Here is a 21,295-nt window from a genome sequence, read left to right as displayed (position 1 = left end):
GCACCACGTTCTATGTCCATTACAACATAATAAGCCAGTTCAGGGTTTAATAGCTCATGGGCACATGGGTAAAATTGACCTTTCTTCTTTCTCAATTGATTAGGCACTCCACTAGTTTCAAGCAACAGAAGGCATATGTGTACTGTAAGCTTGCCCAACGTAACAATTTATGGAATTCATCAGTCATGTTCAAATAAAAGATGAACTTGCGTAGACCAGGTGACCAGAATGATCCCTCCATTGGCATTTTGGAAAGCATCCACTTCATTACTTTGCACTGAATCACTGTATTAACAATCCCTTTCTAATCAGCGTTTTCACATCAGCCCGATAAAAATCCAAGCTCGAGATATTTTTTAATGTCCCAAGTCAGAAAAATAGCGTGCTATTTCGAAACATCGGGCTGATGTGAAAACGCCTATTGATATTGTCAGATACCGCTTTTGCTGTCAGGTGGATGTGCTTGCAAGCACCACTTATAACACAAGGATCACTTGCATAATCATTACATTACAGGTGCTTACAATGTATCTCAGTGAATTTAAAAACCAGCATGCTCTGCTATTACAGATGACCCTTTTCTGCTTATGCTCGAAGTGGAACCCCGAACTGGCTTATTGCTACACCGGTACCACCCTCATCACCCCTGCACCATACATTGGCAGACATGAACATGACCTCAGATATCAGAAGCCACAAATCAACCCATATAATTTCCTTTCCATCTACAGTCAATATGGTCTTGGAATCATCTATCCTACAATGCATGCTCTACCAAATCCTAACATTGCTACGTTTCACAAGTCTGTGACAGATGCATTCTCCCCCAACAGGAACTGAAATGCTATAACCATGGTATCATGGATTTTTACTTGCATAGTAATATTAACAATAATTGACAGTGCTTATACAATGTAGTGCATAACACAAAGTGATAATGTCCCTTTGCGCTCAAAAAATGGAAAGATTAAATTACAAAAACATACAATTCCAATTACAGTGATGGTACCGAGTATCATGTTTGCTTACACTGTAAACATACTACCCAACTCTTACATTCTGGCACTGTCATTCTTATTTCTATTCATACTAATGAATGTTACTGCACCTACTCTCCCACTTGAGGTTACTACATGTACATTGTATGAAAGCTGCTATTAAAGGGGATCATCTCTTCAAGATGAAGAATTAAGTTTACTTTGATTGAGCCACACAGATTGGAAAGATGTTATAATGCATTGAATATTTCAATAATTTACTGAACACAAGTCCTATACTAGTTCGGAAACAAATTCCTTCTAATAGTGTGTTGGGTAATACCTGTGGGGTTATCATTTCAAACAGTATTTTAAGCCCATATCATGCCATATGTGAGTATACCCTGAGAGAAAATTAATATTTCCAAAGCAGGAGTATAGTACACACTGTAATGAGCTTTGATAGCATGATACCATCCCCATCATACCCAAGGGCCCCAGCAGAGAGGGGTAAAAATAGGTTATGTTATACCTCAACAATGTTTGAATTTATCATTAAAGACAAAAGAAGAAATCAAACCTCACACATCCTTACGTATGATCATCCAATCCATACCTCAGCTCAGAATGTACAAGCTACATTCATATACCACATAGGCATGCAAATTTATGAGGTGGTGTCACATGACCTCATCTAGATAAAGGAGAGCACTATCACTCTTAATCAGTAAAATGATTAAAGTCTAATAATAACAATGATATCTAGATATTTATAATGCCAACATATCAATTCAAAGGTGCTCAAGGCGCTCATACTCACAATTTAATTAAGCCTAAAGACGTTTACATTTCATGTCTGACTGTGTGAAACTTCATCCAATCTGTTTGCTTTCACTTACATTGCTATGTAGAAATCAAAGTGAATCTGATGCATAACAAGCCAAGAGAAATCTAGCTGATTACAGCCTTCATGGAGTTTAGCAATGGGAAGGGGGGGGGGGGGGTGTGTGTGTGAGGAGATTTCAACATTGACTTTTGCAACATCACTCAAAACAACTCATTCTTTGCGAGCAATTGCGGCATTATATGCTTGCACAATCTGAAACTGAAGATAGCTGCCCAATATTATACATGTGACAACTCTATCAGAAATTAAAGTGACTGGGAGCAAAAATTACATGTACAAAATGACTTAGGACAAGTTCAATTATGTCAGATGAGAAATGCCATTCCTAGATTGCACAAGACTATGCATATATACAGACAGACACACAGACGCATGCATTTCTCCTCAATAACCGCGACTTGCCATAATCATTGCACATTGATTTTTAGTTTCCGCATTGAGTCCAGTCGCATAGTGTCAGACAGCTAACTTCAGCTTCAGATTGTGCTGGCAGTGTATAGCATGATCATTCACGAAGAACGATTCTGTTTTTGAGGAACGTCACGAAAGTTGACGTTGATTTTGACACTTTTCGATGACCAATTTGGTTTGAATTTAAGTGAGTGATTGGAAGAAATGAACCATGGCATTGAGTATATCCTACGATTTTGGTGCAATTTGGTTTGGTGGAACTTGAGATATATGCAAGTACATTAGCACCACAAAAATGTTTCACTGAATCAAATAGTGAAAGTACTCTACTAAAAAAAGCACTGTCAGCCAGTGTCGCCATCGCACAGTCCATCCAAGTTTAGTTTTCCACAAGCTGCTGCATGCTGCAGGGATTATCCAGTCAAGGTTCAATGTTTGTGACTTGACAACTGATTGAATTTCTCGTTCACTTTCTAGATCTGGAAAGAGTTCCTTATGTCCCCCCCCCCCCCCCCCCCCCCCCCCACCAACTTGCACAAAATAAACAAATCACCATTCCCCCTTACTAATAATAAACTGAATAAAGGTTATGGGAAGTCTTCCCATAAATGGCATAACCTTTATTTAGTCCATTATTAGTAAAAAAAAAATAGCAATCTATCCATTTTGCGCAAACTAGTTGGGGGGGGGGGGGGGGGGGGACATAAGGAACTCTTTCCCTAGATCCTAACGTTAGTTTTCATACCACACCACACTGGTATAATTTTGGACTCTCGACTGCTCGACATGCTCAAACTAACGTTAGATTAATTTTACTAATCCCAGTTTGGTTTAAATCTTCATTGCGTGTTCATTCTTCACAGTACCCACTCCACACCTTTGCACAAGCGTTCGTTTCTGACTTTGTATTGTAGTAAATTAGCATCACACACCTCACACTGGGGAATGTGGAATTACACTTTACAGTTTACAGGCTCACTTCGAGACACATTCTCACTGAGTTGTCTAGTCAGTGACTCCACTCACAACACTATACCGTATACGGTACAGGTTAGCAAGAAAGTGTCAGTAGATTTCTGATGTAAAAAGTGAATGCAACGATTGACTGGCGGCTGGGGTGCAACAGAACCCTCTCTTGCTGTTAGTAGTGTTAGTGTTATCGTTAACGAAACGACAAATTTACACTGCAGACTGAACTTACTGTGTAATATGACAAGAGGCCAGTTTGCTGGTCTAGGACAAACCAGCGATATTGCCATCCTTTCATGACGTTCGTCCATTTGCTCAGCGGGCCTTCGAGGCCGGTGGCGTTTGGTCTGGCCGACGACATGTTGGAAAGTGAAACGCAAATGGCTTCGGAGATCGGATCAGTATGCATCGCATGCTATCAATCGAGCCCTAGCTCGACTTGACTGTAACATCAAGTGCGCCATCTAGTGTCAGCATACACATTTAGTGCGGCAAATTTGGAAGGGAGATTCCCTCGCCGCGCGATCAAAAATAATGCTGACACTGACAGCACACAGCCCCACACACAGGTCGAATACGTGGGAGTACGACAGTGTACACTCACGAGTTGTGTTCACCTGCCTATGTTATTTATGGGCTTTCCCAATTCCGGTAAGTGGCATATTTTTTTAACCCACTTTCACACATATGGAAGTCTTTCCCATAGTGGATATGATAACATCGGCAATGATAACATCGGCAAGAAACCGAGGCGTACCAGCTAAGGTTAACTTCTTGTGGACTGTGCTGTAACGTTAGTGTGAACTAATCGAGTAAATTTAATCGTCTACTAACGTTCGTTAGTACAGTGGAAACTCGATATAACGAGATGGTCGGGACCGAGTGGTTTTCCTCGTTATAGCCGATATCTCGTTATATCAGTAGGCATAAGGCCAAGTAAAAAAAGAAACCAGTTTCTCGTCCTCGCGCGCATCGATTTTGGCCGCCGCATCGATTTTTTTACTATTTACTATTTTCAAAATGGCGTTGAAAATACCAAGAAATTCATAATTCTCGTCCCAACCCGCTCCCCGCCCGCATCGATTTTCAGTTGCCGCATCGACTTTTTTGATATTTACTATTGTTTCGGCCGCCGAAAAAAAAAAAAAGATCGACAATTCACCTACCAATCGTGACGTCTTATTTCTAATTTTTACGCCTTTGCGTCCTCTAATTGAAAATTAATTATGATAAAACTGTGAGTATGTTAATTGGTAATCGATATATGTTGAAAAGATATAATAGTTTGGATTTAAGTATAAAAGGATATGAAATTAATCAGGTTAAAAGTTTGAAGTATTTAGGATTGTACATTGATGATGAACTCAAATGGGACGTTCATGTAAATTATCTGTGTGAAAAAGTAGGCCGTATGATTTCCTTCTTTCGTCGTTTGACATATTTCATAAACAGAAATTTTTTGAATTTGATATATCGCAATGTTATTCTTCCTCATTTGGATTATGCAAATGTTATTTGGGAGTCTTCTTGTGAAAAACATATAAATCAATTGCAAAAACTGCAAAATAGAGCAGGAAGAATTATTCTGAAGGTCAATCCTAAATTACATTTTTCTGTCAGGTCAATACATGATATATTACAGTGGGAAACGTTAAAATCCCGTCAAAAATTTCATGTCGGAGTAATGATTTTCAAGATTTTGAATGATTTAACACCTACCTATTTACACGAAAATATATTTTATTCCCCCAAACCCTACCAATTTCGGTACTATAGCCTCAGCCTTCCAAAACCTCGGACAAACTTCTGCAAACGTGCATTTTTCTACAGGGGAGCCAAACTATATAACAGCCTTCCTCATGCTGTCCGTGACTGCAAGTCACTGAAGGATTTTAAACGGTCCCTTTTTGAATTGGTTTAATTTCATCTGCGTAAACATATATATATATATATATATATATATACTTTTGTCTGATACACGAGAAATGTATCTACACTTTTCAATAAAGCGTACTTTGCCCTGAGATTTTGTATGATTATTGCATTATAAGTTTTCATGAGACTACAAATGTATTATAATGTTGTATTTATATAATTATGTAATCTTCTACTCTTTTTTTTTCTTTTCCACAACCCTTTATAACTGGTCCCCATGGAAGACCAGCGGCACCAGAAAAGTGCAGCTGATTATGGGCTATCCAGCCGTTATCTCTCTATATAATCCTATATACTGTACATTCTATTTCCTCATTTTTTTTTTTTTTTGGTATATCGATGATGTTTCACATTATTCATTTGCTATGTATGTATGCTTCATTTCTATGCATGATGTATCATTTTCCCTGTACCTCATATGTTGTCTTTTATATCTGTATGTATGTTTATGACGGAAATAAAACAAACAAACAAACAAACAAACTCTACTTAGCTGTAGACTGTAGTACAGCTGTAGCTTCTGTGTGTAGTGCGTATGTAATAACGCATGCATTTCACACTGCGAGCTCGGCCGATCGGCAAGAAGGAATGACCCACAAAGCGTCGAACTGCACTGTAGTTGGACGATGGGCGGCGCGGCGGGCCGGCCTACAGGGCTGTGATGTACAGCGCACTCGGTACGTCGTGAACGCGATAGCGGCAACATTTTTGCGAACAATCGCTGATATTCCACGCATATTTCGCGCGTTGTTCGTATTTTTCCCCGTTTGTGATATTTTAAGCGGATGAATTGTACTGTACAAATGCTTGTTAGGATTGTACGGTATCGAGTTTGTATACATTTTCATGTCATTGTGACTATGTGCATGTGTGTGCAGTATCGGAAGGTACCGGTGCCAGCAGGGAGGTCCACACCTCCCTGGTGCCAGTGCAGTGGCCGTGCCGCACCGTATATCGGCAAAGTGTGCGTGTTTTGTAGCTGTCCAGGGTCCCCATCCCCTGGTCTGTCACGGCGATACATTCTCTTTGAAGAGAAAATGAATGCGCTTTTCCAGCAAATGTAGAATTATTAAATGGGTGTATCTACAAAATAAATAACTTTTCCACGGATTCTGGTTTGTCTCGTATTTCTGCGGGATACTTTTCTTCACGATGTAAATTCACGGACACAGCCGTGAGTGGTATCATCTGTATAGTGTACTGTTATACAATCATTCATCATCCGAATAATGAGTAATTATCAAATGTCTTTTTAGAACATGAAGAAACATCTTTAAACGTTTAATGCTAGAATGCCATATCAGTATCATTTTGACATCCATCTGCAATTGTACAAGCCAGTTTCCAGTTGAATGTGCTACAATTGTCCTGAAGAACTGCAGATATACATACCAGCTGTGTGGACACAAAAAGTCACAATCACCAATAAATAAAGCAGTGTTTTGAATATCATGGAATTTATTTCAGTCGTACATTTTGTTGAAAGACATGTTTCATACCTGTTTCAATTAATAGCACAATACATCAGAATTGCAAGTACAGTGGTATCAGAAAAGCCATTACAACACTAAATACCAGTATTGAGATGGTCATGTTCCCTTGACATCTGTAGTGGAAAGAAAAAGCAAATGGATTTCTGCATGCATGAAGTTTCATTTCAAGTATGGCACATATATCTATTTGTTTGAAAATGCACAGAGTGCAGGCAAGACGTACACTTTCATAACACAGCTACCAGAGTGATATTTCATTTCATAAATTGAATATAGAAAATTGTAAAGCCCTCTCTCGTTACCTTTCTCAGAATTACCGGACGAGAAACACATGTTACTTTCATTTTGACGATCCTTGAAAAAATAGTAAGATATCAAATAGTAAGGACCTCCCTCATCGCCTTGCTCAAAAAACCCGGACGAGAAACTACTTTCTTTTTTTACTTGGCCTAAAAGAAAGCATAACATAAAGACATTAATTTGCACTTGTGGGACTACCCATCATCTTTCAATCAATACTGATACATTGTAACTTGGTAATGTGTGTCAGTGTGAGGTAATTACTCACCTTTATGGGTAAGAAGATGTTTTTTCGCCAATGAAATCCGATATCAAGAATGTTTTTCTTATCAATTGTAGGTGTTTGAATTTGTAAATCTATATAGCTTGCAATTGTGTGAAGATCGTCTGTGGATTGGTTTGTGGTTACGGTATGGGTGTGTGTTGTGTGTGGAAAGCTTGAATATGGTCTGCACAATGCTGTGTGTGTGTGTGACACATTCTATATACATTATGACTGCGTGTGTGTGAAGATGGGGAATTCCCTACGTAGAAAGCCAATCACAGCATCAGATTGCCTCACACTTCCTAAACGTCATGATGATGTCATGTATGCGGCCATCCCACCACATTTTCTGCGTGTATCAGTGCGCCCACACACACATATACACGTACAACATGCGGTGCTAGCTGTAGAGTGATCTGAAGAAAATATGTGTGTACAAGACAGTTTTTGGCGCATCGAGCTTTACAATCTCGGAACATGATAGCACAGGCGAAGTAAAGCTATACCCGAAGACATTTTGCTTTACCTCGCTATATCAGGTTTGATTGGCTATGTTTTTCTTTGTTTGGAAATCACAAAATTTATCTCGTTATAGCAGTTATTTCGTTATAGCCGATCTCGCTATAAGAGTATCATTTTACATAGACTTGTGTGGAAGGAAATTTGGGACCGGGAAAATTTCCTCGTAATAACCGATATCTCGTTATATCAGTGTTCGTTATACCGAGTTTCCCCTGTATGTAGATCCTGGACCTGGTACTGCGTACTAACTACAGTAGTGATTAGTGTATAGTGGGTCTCACAGTCACACACAGAGTGGAGTGTGTTGGATATTTAGAGTGCGTTTGTGCATGTTGTGAAAGGGTGTGTACAGTTCTGGTCGAGGTGAGGATTTAGCTTTTAACGTTTTGCGAGATATTCAGAAACCACTCTATGAGATGTCAAAGAGCATGCAGTTCTAAGGGGTATCAAAAGTTTATTCGATGAAAATCGGTTTTGAAATGGCTGAGATATCCAAAAACAAAGTGAAACAAAGAGATCCTAATAAAGTTGTGGCATGTCGCCTTTTATCATTAGCACTTTTTTGGACATCTCGGCCATTTGAAAACCAATTTTCATCAAATAAACATTGAAACCTTCTTAAAATTACATGCTCTTTCATATTTCATAAGAGGCTTTTCATTATCTCACTTAGGAATGTTCAAAACATAAATCCCCACCTCAACCAGTACTGTACAGTCCCTTTAAGACTATGAGTTAATAAAAGATCATACCGGGTAATTATGTCAAGGAGGTGAGAAAGTACACTAGTGTCACTAGTCACTAGCGCCAATCCCATCACTTATAATATTCTTGAAAGAAAGGGAAAGAGTTCCATATGTAACCCTCCCCCCCCCCCCCCCCCCCCCCCACTGCGACCAGCCCGAACGCGAATTACTGTGTACTTCAGGAGTGCCCCGGGGTTACCCCCCCCCCCCCCCCCCCATAAGTTGGTTGTAGAACTCCAGGGGCAGGGTCAGCGTTACCCTAGGACACTGACATCAATGTTGCTCTAACTCTAACCCTATGCTATACCGGTAATCCTAAACTCTCACCCTATAACCCTAAAGCACCTAAATTTAATCATATTAATATGCATATGACTTGATTATTTACTTTTTCAATTTTAGCAGGGGGTGCATTTTAATTTTATGGAATTCTTGCCAGAATTATTTTTATTATGGGAATATGAGCATCAACCCAGCATAAAATCAGTAGATCATTCTTTAGTAGCTCCAAATATGTGCTATCTTCTACTTAAGTGCAATTATTTGATCCTCATGAACTAATTTTCATTCTTTTATCTGTCTTATGTTTCTTGCTCCATATACTTTTGGTCTGACAGAGATGGCAAGTGAAGAAAACGAAGTGAGCACAAGATAGACTGTCCAAGATGGCCTTTGAACCCTTTCCGTCGGAGGCTGTCGAAGCCTTCAATGAACCAGGTATCTTTTATGTCCATGAGAATGGCAAGTTGCGATCTCCTCCTGGGCTTGATGGTTCATCCCGCTACGGTCATGGAGACCTTGATTCAATGCTGCCACAAATATCTCCATTTGTACTTGTCGAGAGCTACGCTGTTGGTCAAACCTGCTTTAGTCCCCGGTCACTCTTTGAGCAGACCATCAACTTTGTGGCCCGACGTCTGGAAAGAGTGGAGTCACTGGTCGGTTTTCCAGACATTGTTGGCAAGCAGCTCTTTCAAGCCGCAGAAGAGCAGGCCATCTTCCTCAGCAAGCACCACCGACTGCAGGGTCTGAAGCTGTTTGTGGAAGCTTATGGTTGTGAGGTAAGTTTGAAACTGGGATTGGCTATTGGACCCTCGATTAGATTATGTCTGTATGTTAAAGTCTTTATCTGGGATGACCCTTTGGTAGAGCCTTTGGTAGTGCAGTCATTTCTGAAACTAGATTGGTAGATCAAATACTTTGCATGATATTTGCTAGTCAGAAGGCTTATAGATAAAAAAGGAGAATTTTAATTAATTGATTTGAACTTTGTATACGTACAGAATCATTTGTGGCCCTTTTTTCTGCACTCGTTTGTCCTTCATATTGCTTCTGAAGTTGTCTGGCGTTTGTCATATTTGTTGCCAAATTTAATGAATCCTGACAGTAATATGAATGACTCCATTCTATTATAGGGTTAAAGGTCATATTGTTGATGGATGGTTTGTGCGTACTCCATAGGCTACATTTGTTAATGGATTTTGTTCAAATATGGTATGGAGGTTTATCATGATCGTATACCTCAAGCCTATAGATTTTGAATGTGCTGCTCCCAGTGTTCCGTCTTTTGTAGGGTCAAAAAATTACACTTTTTACGATGCAACACCAGAGGCAGAGCATTGTGTGAGCAACTATAGTGTGACTGGAGCATTAGCGGCTATCCTGTAGCCACTCTGCATGCGGGTGACATATCTTCAGATAGTACATTGTACTTTTGAATTTTGTATACAAATGCATTATACTCTAATCTATGCATAAATATTGTTTTGTGAAGCTGTGCCTAGTCTTCACAATATTCAACATTAGAGGGGATCTTTGTCCCTCGCTCAAACATGAAGATGGAGCAAAAGCTGCTGCTAGTGCCGGGGGATACAATCACATTGCACTGCAATGGACATTTCTAGTTGTGAACTGAAAATTTATTGCAATAAAGTTGTATTTTCATTTTAAAGAAAAGAGCGATTGCACTTTCAGTATCATGTAGTAGGACAGTGGCACCAAGGCAGAATTACCTTAGCGTGAAGCCTAATGTTCAATGTCCATCAGAAGTTCTTATCTACCGGTATGTAGTTGGAAGAAAAATCCTTCTGAACACCAAAATGGCAGTATTAAGTGAAACTCCAATGCCTTTAACCTTGGCAGAAAATATTGATGTTGTTCATGAAGGTGTTGTCATCCATGACGATGGAGGGAAGTCATCTGATGCTGGAGGAATACCTGGAGGAGGTGATGGTCTTCTCCCACCTGACCGAGATGGAGCTGGCGGGATGCGGTCTTGGAGAGGAGCATGAAATATGGCCTCATCTAGGGAACATGCCTAGGTAGAATTAAAGGACAAGTCCACCTTCATATACACAAGGATTGAGAGAGTGCAGCAATATCAGTAGAACGCATCAGTGAAAGTTTGAGGAAAATTGGACAATCTGTTCAAAAGTTATGAATTTTTGAAGTCTCTGGACAGTCACTGCTGGAAGAGAAGACTACTGCAGTGTATGAAGTCACATGAATAGAATGGTGAAGATAAGGAAAATATAAAGAGAATTTCACAAAATTTCTTCTTTTTTTTTAAAATACACATTCCCTCAACTCGCTACTGACTTATGTTAAGGGTAATATTATTCCTCCTGCCTTCTGAAAGAGGCAAGTCAAATGCTCTATTATTATGCGAGAAAAGTGAAAATATGTTGAACTGTCTTTATTCTTTAATTCCATATCATCGTTTACGCATGTGACATCACAAGCTGGAGTGGTCTTCTCATTCAACGATTGCGGCCCTGAAACTTCACCAAATCGTAACTTTTGAACAGATTGTTCAATTTTCCTCAAACTTTCACTGATGTATGATACTGATATTGCTGCATTCTCTCAATCCTCATGTATATGAAGGTGGACTTGTCCTTGAACATCTACAGGAGGCTTCCATCCCATGTTGATATGTTTTATGTCAATGTTAGAAATGGTGGTATGAGACCCACTGTATCCATGAAACCCAATTCCCATTATCTGATTTCAAAATGTAGTCAGTTGAATCAGCCTATCATAAGCTGGCATTCCAGAAAGTAAAAGACTATTTACAAAGCCATCATTTCAGGCCTATTTCAACTTTGCATTGACTTTATGTTCAAACAAGGAGCAATCCAAACAGTAGGGCAAACACCCAAGCCACAGATTACTACAGAATGCAGTGCCCTCCTGTTATAATAAACACTGTTATAACGAAATTTCTATAACAACAAAGTAAACATTCAGATGGCAAAATCATCTACTTTATGTTTTTATCGTTTATTTGCTCAGGTATAACGAAATTTCAATATAACAGCCAGTCCTGAGGACTTCATGTTAACGGGAGCCCACAGTATGTGATAGTGTGTGAGAAATACACAAATGAGGTGACTCTCACAGTGCCACATTATCTGTTCAGGCATTGTGGTGTATTTTGAAAACAAAAACAAAACAAAATAACAACAGCAACAACAACAAAACATTTTTTTTTTTTACACCATACGTCAGTGCTTTGCATATCACCAGTAATGTGCTAATAATAGTATGAGAATTATGAGGTAAATTCTCCAATATTGGCAAGCTAATTAACATGAAAGTACATGGTATGACACAATTCAAGACAAGCCATGAGAGTGGCTCATCTGGTTGTATTTCAGTTCTTGCCCTGAATGTGCATTTATTTTCATCACGTAGTCTGCAGAGACTTGGACTCAGTAGGAATGGAATGAGTGATCATGTGATGCAGAAAATGACCACGCCCCTCCGTCTCATGAACAATGGACCAAGAGAACTTCAAGTCCTTGACCTCTCAGGTATGGTAGGTGTATATCTGTTGCAAAGGAACAACTTGACTTTGTATGGATGGTTTATCTGTCATTCTACTTAACCGTGTAATTAAACTCTGAAGTTGAAAAATATGTTTTGGAGAATCATCATATTGGCAGAAAATGTATCCATTATGCATTTATTAGATTTTGCTGATTTTTAGGTTATAGTGTTTTGGGTTTTTTCTTTTCTTTTTTGTGGGGGGAGGGGGGCAATGCCCTTGTTTGTGTGTAGTTATGGTTTGTGGTGTCATTAACTTTTAAAGAGATGTTAAATAGAATAGAATAGAATTGAATTGAATTGAATTGAATGGAGTTGAGTTGATACTGTTTAAAGCACATTTGCTTAAATTGCAAAACTGCAGAATCTTGTGCAAAGCCTGTGTAAGTTATAGAATCATGCAGTGAATAAGTGTTCATCATATGTTTTAGATAAATATATATACAGTTTAAAACTTGTTGTGTCCCGAAAGTTTCCGTAACCTGTCAAACTTGTTCATCAGCATTCAATAATCCATTCAACTTGACCTAGTTGAAGGTTTGCAAGCCAACTCATGTGTAGCAATGTGCCTCAGTCTGACACGAAGGCCAAAGTTACATAATGGGGATTTGGGTAATATTAGGTAATCTCTGTTCATTGACAATTATTTCCCAGACATCTGCCAGTCTGTAATGAAAAAAATGCCAGTGTGTATGCCATCCAGCGAACAATCACACTAAGGCTTAAACACCTTTTATTTCCAAATGTAAACTGTGTTGGAGAAATTTGTGCAGAGTCTCAATCCCAAAACTGCCAACAATCATGCCCTTCATGTTGCATGTTGTACTTCTCATACCCAAATATGTTCAAAGGGGTTTCCTAACCCCCTGTGATTCTTTCTTTGAAATCATGAATCTCTCTTGTGCCTTCAGGTAATCCGGCCGTCACAGAACGCATCATACGCTACCTCAGGGTGTTTACCAACCTCCGTGCGTTGGATGTAACTGGATGCTGCTTCTCTGTATGTTGTCATCCGTTTCCCACCTCATGGTTTGCCCGTTTCATCCCTTCCCTTGATAAAGGCACCGTTTTAACATTGTAATGGCTGATAAGATCTTTGGACTTTGCGCACTGAACTACATGATAATGTTGAAATGGAGGAAAAAGCCCTAAGAATATGAAAGAATTTGATATTTTGCTCTCACTATCAAGATGTACATTGAGTAAAGCAACATCATACAAATATGGCATGCTGTAAAAGTGGATATTTTCGCGCGACTAATCTTTAGCGCTCGGCGGGGTAAGAAGAGTTTCGCATGTTTTTTATTCCGCGGGATCAAGACATCAACTACTGGAACATATGGCAAGCAAAAATATTTGCTTGCTTTTATTTTCGCGCTAGTTTCGGGTTGCGAGAAAATTTCCACTTTTACAGTTACGGTACCAAAATGGTTTATTCTGATGTTGATTTCTTCTGGGATATGTGATATGATAAATGTTTTGTTTAGAAAAGAAACAAGGAATATGTAGTAGCCACATCAATTGTCATATGTATATATCTTGATGTCTAATTTAGACTGCAATGACAAGTTGCCCTTTGAGAATATTTTCTGGATATTTCTTGAGCTTATTTAAACTTCACTAAACACATTCAAACTTCCATAGATACATTTATGTTGATACACTTGTCCCAATAACTTTCCCTTTCAAACAATTCTGACCTTCAAACTCTTGCTTTAGATTGACACTGCATTATCATTCTGCCATTAAGAGTATTCTTCAAAATGAAAAGTTATTTTTGTTGTCTTCTCTGCCATCACAAGTCTGGTAGTTCTTGTGATAAACCTTCAATCGACCTAATGATCTTAAACACAACACAATTTTCTGCCAAGTCTGACAACCTTTACTCTACATTTCCACAGAAGCACGGCATCAGGGAACTGAACCGTGACATGGGGCTGTCTCAACTAGACGATGGTGAGGCCAAAGTGCAGGGCGTTGATGTCTTCTCCCATCCTGTAGAAAATGTTGGATGGGCTTCTGGGATAATCCAGAGCTGGATCAAGGAGAAAAGTACGAGGATCAGGCAGGGATTTCGGCTCCCTCAGAGGAACCCACGGACAAGCAAGTTCTGTAAGCCATATTGACATTCAATGGATTTTGGAATGTTGTGAAGTCTTTATTCGTACATTCTCATTCAAGTATTTATTCATCTCATTAGTCCATGCAAAGAGTCATTAACCCATCTGCCTCCAGTACCTTGTAGTTCCATGGATACCTCTGCCAGTATCGTTGGCAGTGGCTTCTTATTCATCCAGTCTCACCAGTTGGTGTAACCCTACAGCCATTCTTGGCAAATGGTTCTGCCCCACTTGCATATAGCTGGTATTCAAACCGGTTTCTTCTTTTGCTGTTTCGATGCACTTCTGGCTTGAAGAGTATTCTCCAAAATGAAAAGTTATTTACGTTGTTATTTTTGTCTTCTCTGCCATCACTGTTCTTGTGATATAAACCTGTAATCGACTTTATGTCGTCAAACAAAATACAAACCTTTAATCCTATTCTCTCATTTCAGTTTGATAGGATGTAAGTTATAAAGGATAAACCAGCACAAAATTTCCATAACACAAGTAGCAATAGCATTGTTTGTGATGTTTAAAATGATGCCCTATGCTTGAGTGACTTCGTTCATTTGGCACAATTATTTTTGTCTCCTTAGATGAGTACATCAGTTTGCATCTAACATGTCTTCAGTTTGCTGTTATATTCACGCAATTGTTCTCAGTAATTACTTTCACTATAGGTAGAGAGTAATTACTGTATGTGTGCATGACAATGTTGTACTGCTCCTGACCAATTGTCTCTATTTTCTGTGTATCTGACCCTTTGACCCTGTTCTCTCAGATTCATCCACTGGTAACCAGCTCGGATTTTTAGATGTGGCACCAAAAGCAGTCATATCAGCCGTCTCCTTTCCAGCAATCCGCCTCTATCATGATGAAGATAGTGAAAGAAGACGAGCGAGCTCATGCATGGATGATAGTCCCATATCTTCAGTAGATAGTGCCTTGACCCCGACACTACTATCCCATGGAAGAGGGAAACCTGCGAAGGAATCTGGGGCAGTCACTTCAGGGGTGAGCCAAAGAATGACGTCTGACTCAATGCCACGCCTAAGTCGACATTTCAGGGGACACTCTCCAATGGTTGGCACCACACCTTCTGAAGATAATTCGCAAAGGTCGCTTGACCTGGAAGCAGACGGTTGGAAGTCTCAGATGCTTCAGCGCAAAGGGTCAAAGGTCAAGTTGAGGAAGAAACGGAAGAGACAGGGAAGTACTCGTGAGGAGACTGACAATAGGCCCCCTCTGGGACCTGAAGACCAGGACCTGTTACAGGGTTATCTCGATGCTCGTGTCAGGGACAAACAATTCAACAGAGAACATGGGAGAGCTGGCTCAAAGCTTATTAGGGCCATGGACATGGACAAATGGTAGCCATAGCATGTCAAAAAAAGAAAACTTGTGTGCGGCTGAGCAGACAATTGTAAACATTGACTGACATTACTGTTATGGATGTAAGAAAAATTATCAGATTCCTCCAGTTCATATTGATGATATCAATCAATAATGTAATTTATATTATAATCAATAATATTTCTTATATATTACTGAATCCCCCCCCCCCCCCCAGGGGTGGGGTATTGAATTATTGGTATCATGTTGTAGATATACTCTACATATGGTGTCAATTTCAATTTTTTTTTCTTCAGTAAAATGCTGAAGATTTAAACCACAAGGGCTCTGTTTTACCCTATATTTGGAACAATGCTGATAAATCTAACTACTTTTGATTAAATAAACTTTTTATTTCATGAAATCTTATTGTTTCATTTTGATTTAGGCTCGAATCTTAGAACAGGATTGCTCCCTTCGGGTTCTCAGCTGACCATAATCCACTTCTTTCCATACTTTACTGTTCGTCTATAGCAACATTACATTGTAACAAAAGATAACTGATGGTGCAAAGGACTTCGTTACCTTGTTCAGTGTGTCCCAGAAAAAAAATTAAACTGAGTTTCACTGCAACTTTTTGCTATCAAAATCATATATTTGCTTCGAGAGATGCACATCAATGGAAAGATACATGTCTCTTCTTTCATTTGTTGCCTAACTCAGTGTTCATAGTTGACATATGACTGAGTTAGAACAATGAACAGCGGTGCAACCAAATTTTTCTTTGCACATGCAAATTACAAATTTTAATGAGTTTTTCAGACTTTTATCATTATCTTTTTGAACACAAAAAAATTAATAACTATAATATCCATACTTTATTATTTGATATGAGACCTTATGCATAAAATATGAATGACATATGCTCAAGAAAAAGTTGCATGAAAGCATGCTTCCATTTCAACCTATTTGACAGATACATATTTAAAAAACAAGCATTCAGCTTTCACCCCCACTCTCATGTAAATTCACCGAAGCATGAAGGCATTGTCTGCCAAGTCAGAAGAGCTGAATGGCTCCTTGTTTATCACACTGTCCATCTATCTGGGTAAATTTGGAGCATTTTTTTCGAATTATGTTTTCTCTAGCACCTGATACTGTAATCATTTTTTATGCATGAGCTGTCATATACAAGGAAATTTCTAAGCTGATAATCAGTTTTAACGCATGAGCTGTCATATACATGGAAATTTCTTTTTTTGCAAAAGATTGCCGAAACGGTCTTGAAAACTCACTTAAAGAACTTGCAATTTGTGCATGCAAATTAAAATTTGATAGTGCCACTGTCCTTTATTTTAACTCAATCATGCATGACTTGTGAACATTGAGTTGTGCATCAAATGAAAGAAGAGAAGCTTAGCTTTCCATTCATTTTTATATCATAAAGCATATTTATGATTTTTGTAGCAAAAAGTTGCAATGAATCATGGCTTCATTTCTTTTTTCTGGGACACACTGTATAAGAGGAGTCACCTATACATTATATGTACATGTATGTATGTAGGCCTATGTATGTACAGTATGTATACAGTATACATATTTATATAAATGCATTGTATAATTGCTTCTTTACTGAGAATCACTTGTTTCTTTATCTGATTTTCAACCAATGTAGCGCCTTGTTCAGACTTGATGAGTTCATTCCGAACCATGAAATTGTATTAAAGCCAAGATCAATGATATGATTGGAAATGCTGGAATACATGTATATTCATTCTTAATCTCGCAGTCATAATGTCATAAACTTGTTATAATGAAGTTCCATGGTAAAATTCAGGTCCCTAAATATTAATACATTATGTGTGTATATATATATATATATATATATATATACATTTGTATATACATGTATGTACAGTTGTATATATATATATATATATATATATATATATACACACACAGAGGTGTAATATATATATATATACATACACTGTACAACAAAACAAAACAAAACTGACTATTTGTGGGCCTATATAGTTCTATCTTTCTGTACAGTTGACTCCAGTTATAATGATGTCCTCTGGACGGGCAGTGTCTGTTTTTGTTCTTGCTTTTTTCATTCTAAACGTCAATTTGTTTCAGAGTCAAACAGCAATATATATAATATATATATACATGTATATATATTGCTGTTTGACTGTGAAACAAATTGACGTTTAGATATAGCAATATATATCTTTGTTCTTGCTTTTTCCATTCTAAACGTCAATTTGTTTCATAGTCAAACAGCAATATATATAATATAAGAAGAGTTTGTTTGCAAAAACCGATAAGTCCATATTTGCCAAATGGAGATATTTGCGATTAAAGGACAAGAAAAATATAGAGAATTATAAGAAAATTGTTGTTTCTTTTGACCATAACATCAAAAATGTACCTTTGTATGTAGTGACCAATGTATCATTCAAAAGGTATTATTTTGTACTTTATGACAGAGACCGTACTTCAAAATCTTCAAAAACGGACTTATCGGTTTTTTGCAAACAAACTCTTCATATATATATATATATATATATATATATATTGCTGTTTGACTAGGAAACAAATTGGTGTTTAGAATGGAAAAAGCAAGAACAAATATATATATTGCTGTTTGACTATGAAACAAATTGACGTTTAGAATGAAAAAAGCAAGAAAAAAAAAAACAGAAACTGCCTGTCCAGAGGACATCATTATAACTGGAGTCACCTGTACAGAAAGATAGAACTATAGGCCTATACAAATAGTCAGTTTTGTTTTGTTTTGTTTTGATTTTTTCATTTTGATGGGACTTTTAAACAAGCAATATTAACAGAAATCAAAATTTACTCTCATAAAGACATACATATATTCTCAGTGAAAGGATGAAATAATGGCAGCAGATCTAAAAGGATGTAGAAACTAGAAATATCGCTACGGTGACTGATATGCCTCCGCCATAATGCATGGTTCTCCTAATAGGTCTATAGTACAATGTCTTGACAATGTGTGATGACAGTTTCACACAATTGGCAAAATATTAAAATGACAGGTTTGCCACAAAATGTGCTGAATGTTCACTTTCCTAGAACTAGGTTGAATTGGATGAATGATTAAAACGTCAGAGTGCAGGTATTTGGGGAACTGATGATTTTTACTTGACTTTTGACCCTTTTATAAGTTTATGCATTGAGTAATTTTCTAGGTATTGAGAAAAAGTATAATTTCAGTATCAAATGGTAAAATAGCATTATCTAAACCTGGCCTTTGACCTTTAATTGACTTCACAGTTCCAAAGAGAATCACTGTTAGGTTGAACATGCATAAATATGTAAGTTTCATGATGATACCTCGAGTTACTGTTGAGATATGGAGGAAAAAGTGCAAGTTAGCACTTTCACTTGACCTTTGACCTTTTGACCTTTGACCTTTTGGCAAGAAACTTCCCACAGAATATGATTATATTGGGTAATACATGCATACATCAAGGAAAAAAACCTTCAGGCATTGCATAAATATAAGGAAAGTAGTGATATTTTGATGAGTTGACCTTGACCTTTGACCCCCTGACCTTTGAACCATGACCCCTAACTTCCCTAGATAATCACTGCCCATTGGAACAAGCATATTATACTAAGTTCCATGAAGATACCTTGAACCATTATTGCGATATACATGTATAGAGAAAAACATGAATTTTCAACCTTTCTTTTTCACAAAATAACCTTTGACCTTTGACCCCGTGACCCTAAAATCCAAACAAAGTATTATCCCCCCAGGATATACCCTCATACCAAGTTTGATGTAAAACCACCACACGGTTTTTGAGATATCAACAAAAACAAAACGGGACGGTCGTACGGACGGACGGACGGACGGACGGACGGATGACCCAAAAACATAATGCCTCCGGCCACTTCGTTGGCGGAGGCATAAAAAAAAAACAAAACACCGGATGTCTAGACAGACACAAGCATGAGAATGACATTATGTTGTCCTCTATTGTCAAAAAAAAAAACAAGCCATCTGCATTACTTGACTGTTTCATCGCTTGCTGTAAGCTTTTCATTCACATCATAAACAAAGAAATAAAAATTACCAAGAGATACAAACATATTATATTCTTCATCTCTTATTCAAGGATCTGTTAGCATTTGGGTGCATGTATTTGCGTTTCATCTCCTAAAGGCTTGCTTATATGCCTATGGAAAGTACCATACCCCTTTCATTATAACAAGCACAGTTGTGACAAAATTTTATTACAACATAGTGGAATTTCAGGTAGCAAAAATCTAAATTATATCTAAAGGGAATTTAAATTACTTCTTTGGCCCTAATAACATGGCAGCTTCACCAAAAGATCAGTGTGTGAACTATCATAGTTGGAAGCTCAAGAAAGTAAAACAAAGCAGCAAAGCACTTTCAATGGGTTATGCAAAGTGGCGAGCTCATTGCATATAGCCCTATTGAAATTAAGTGATTTTGTTCTTCTTTGAAGCCCCCAGTACTAGTTAGGGCGGTCATAATTCACCTACACTGTACAGATTTGTGGATCAGCTAGCGCACATAGGCGCCGGAAGTGGGGGGGGGGGGGGGGGGGGGGGGGGGGGGCGGCCCCCCCCCCCCAATCCAAAAAGTGGGGGGGGGGGGGGAAACGCATTTTTGCCCCCCAAAAAGCCCCCCCCCCCAAAAAAAAAAAAAAAAAAAAATGATAATAATAATAATAATAATGATAATAAAAAGAAGTGAATAAACAAAGAAAATAAAATAAAAATGTATATATATAAAAAAAGGGAAAAAATGTGGCTACAAACGGCAGCTTTTGGACTGTAAAATGTCAAAATTTTCAAGCTCACTCGCTTCGCTCGCTCGCATCCAGCAGTTGAGCCCGGTGCGCCTCCCCCGTAATTTCAAAAGCGAAAAAAATAGCTACGACGGCAGTTGTTGGACTGTAAAATGTCAAAATTTTCAAGCTCGCTCGCTTCGCTCGCTCGCATTGAATCGTTATGCCACTCTCCTAATGTTGCTGCCAGTAATTGCCAGCAGTTGCGTCCGATGCCCCCCCCTTAATTTCCAAAGCGAAAGATATAGCCACAAACGGGAGTTTTTGGACTGTAAAATGTCAAAATTCTCAAGCTCCCTCGCTTTGCTCGCTCGCATTGAATCGTTATGCCATTCTCCTAATGTTGCTGCCAGTAATTGCCAGCAGTTGCGTCCGATGCCCCCCCCCTAATTTCCAAAACGAAAGATATAGCTACAAACGGGAGTTTTTGGACTTTAAAATGTCAAAATTTTCAAGCTTGCTCGCTTCGCTCGCTCGCGTTGAATCGTTATGCCATTCTCCTAATGTTGCTGCCAATAATTGCCAGCAGTTGCCCCCGATGCGCCCCCATTTATTTCAAAGCGAAATATGTAGCTACAATTAAAACTCCCGTTTTGGAAGTGTAGAATATCAAAATTTTCAAGCTCGCTCGCTTCGCTCGCTCGCA

The 21,295-nt window shown here is 38.4% G+C and overlaps 2 protein-coding genes across 2 annotated transcripts in view; one reads left to right on the top strand and one right to left on the bottom strand.

The window, feature by feature from the left end:
- LOC139733324 (oxysterol-binding protein-related protein 9-like) overlaps nt 1-3,633 on the bottom strand; it is a 56,188-nt gene extending 52,555 nt beyond the window's left edge. Inside the window, exon 1 of the mRNA XM_071644162.1 lies at nt 3,497-3,633. Coding sequence (XP_071500263.1) covers nt 3,497-3,625 — 129 coding nt within the window. The 5' untranslated portion in view covers nt 3,626-3,633. The remainder of the gene's footprint in view (nt 1-3,496) is intronic.
- A 5,557-nt stretch (nt 3,634-9,190) lies between these two features.
- Nucleotides 9,191-15,829, top strand: LOC139733323 (leucine-rich repeat-containing protein 42-like). Its single transcript, XM_071644161.1, has 6 exons — nt 9,191-9,586; nt 10,692-10,846; nt 12,222-12,340; nt 13,265-13,353; nt 14,255-14,465; nt 15,237-15,829. The coding sequence occupies exons 1-6, from the start codon at nt 9,191-9,193 to the stop codon at nt 15,827-15,829; spliced, it is 1,563 nt and encodes a 520-aa protein (XP_071500262.1).
- Nucleotides 15,830-21,295: the final 5,466 nt, after the last annotated feature.

This window comes from Diadema antillarum, unplaced genomic scaffold (assembly GCF_040938485.1).
Source record: "Diadema antillarum isolate AM-2024a unplaced genomic scaffold, OU_Dant_1.0 seq00000471_RagTag, whole genome shotgun sequence".
In the NCBI taxonomy this organism is placed as follows: Eukaryota; Metazoa; Echinodermata; class Echinoidea; order Diadematoida; family Diadematidae; genus Diadema; species Diadema antillarum.
This window is presented reverse-complemented; position numbering and strand designations above follow the sequence as displayed.

Coding starts and splice junctions, on each gene's coding strand:
- LOC139733323 (XM_071644161.1), top strand. CDS start 9,191: ATGGCCTTTGAACCCTTTCCGTCGGAGGCTGTCGAAGCCTTCAATGAA. Junction 9,587..10,691: donor TGGAAGCTTATGGTTGTGAG/GTAAGTTTGAAA, acceptor TTGTTCATGAAG/GTGTTGTCATCCATGACGAT. Junction 12,341..13,264: donor TCAAGTCCTTGACCTCTCAG/GTATGGTAGGTG, acceptor TTGTGCCTTCAG/GTAATCCGGCCGTCACAGAA.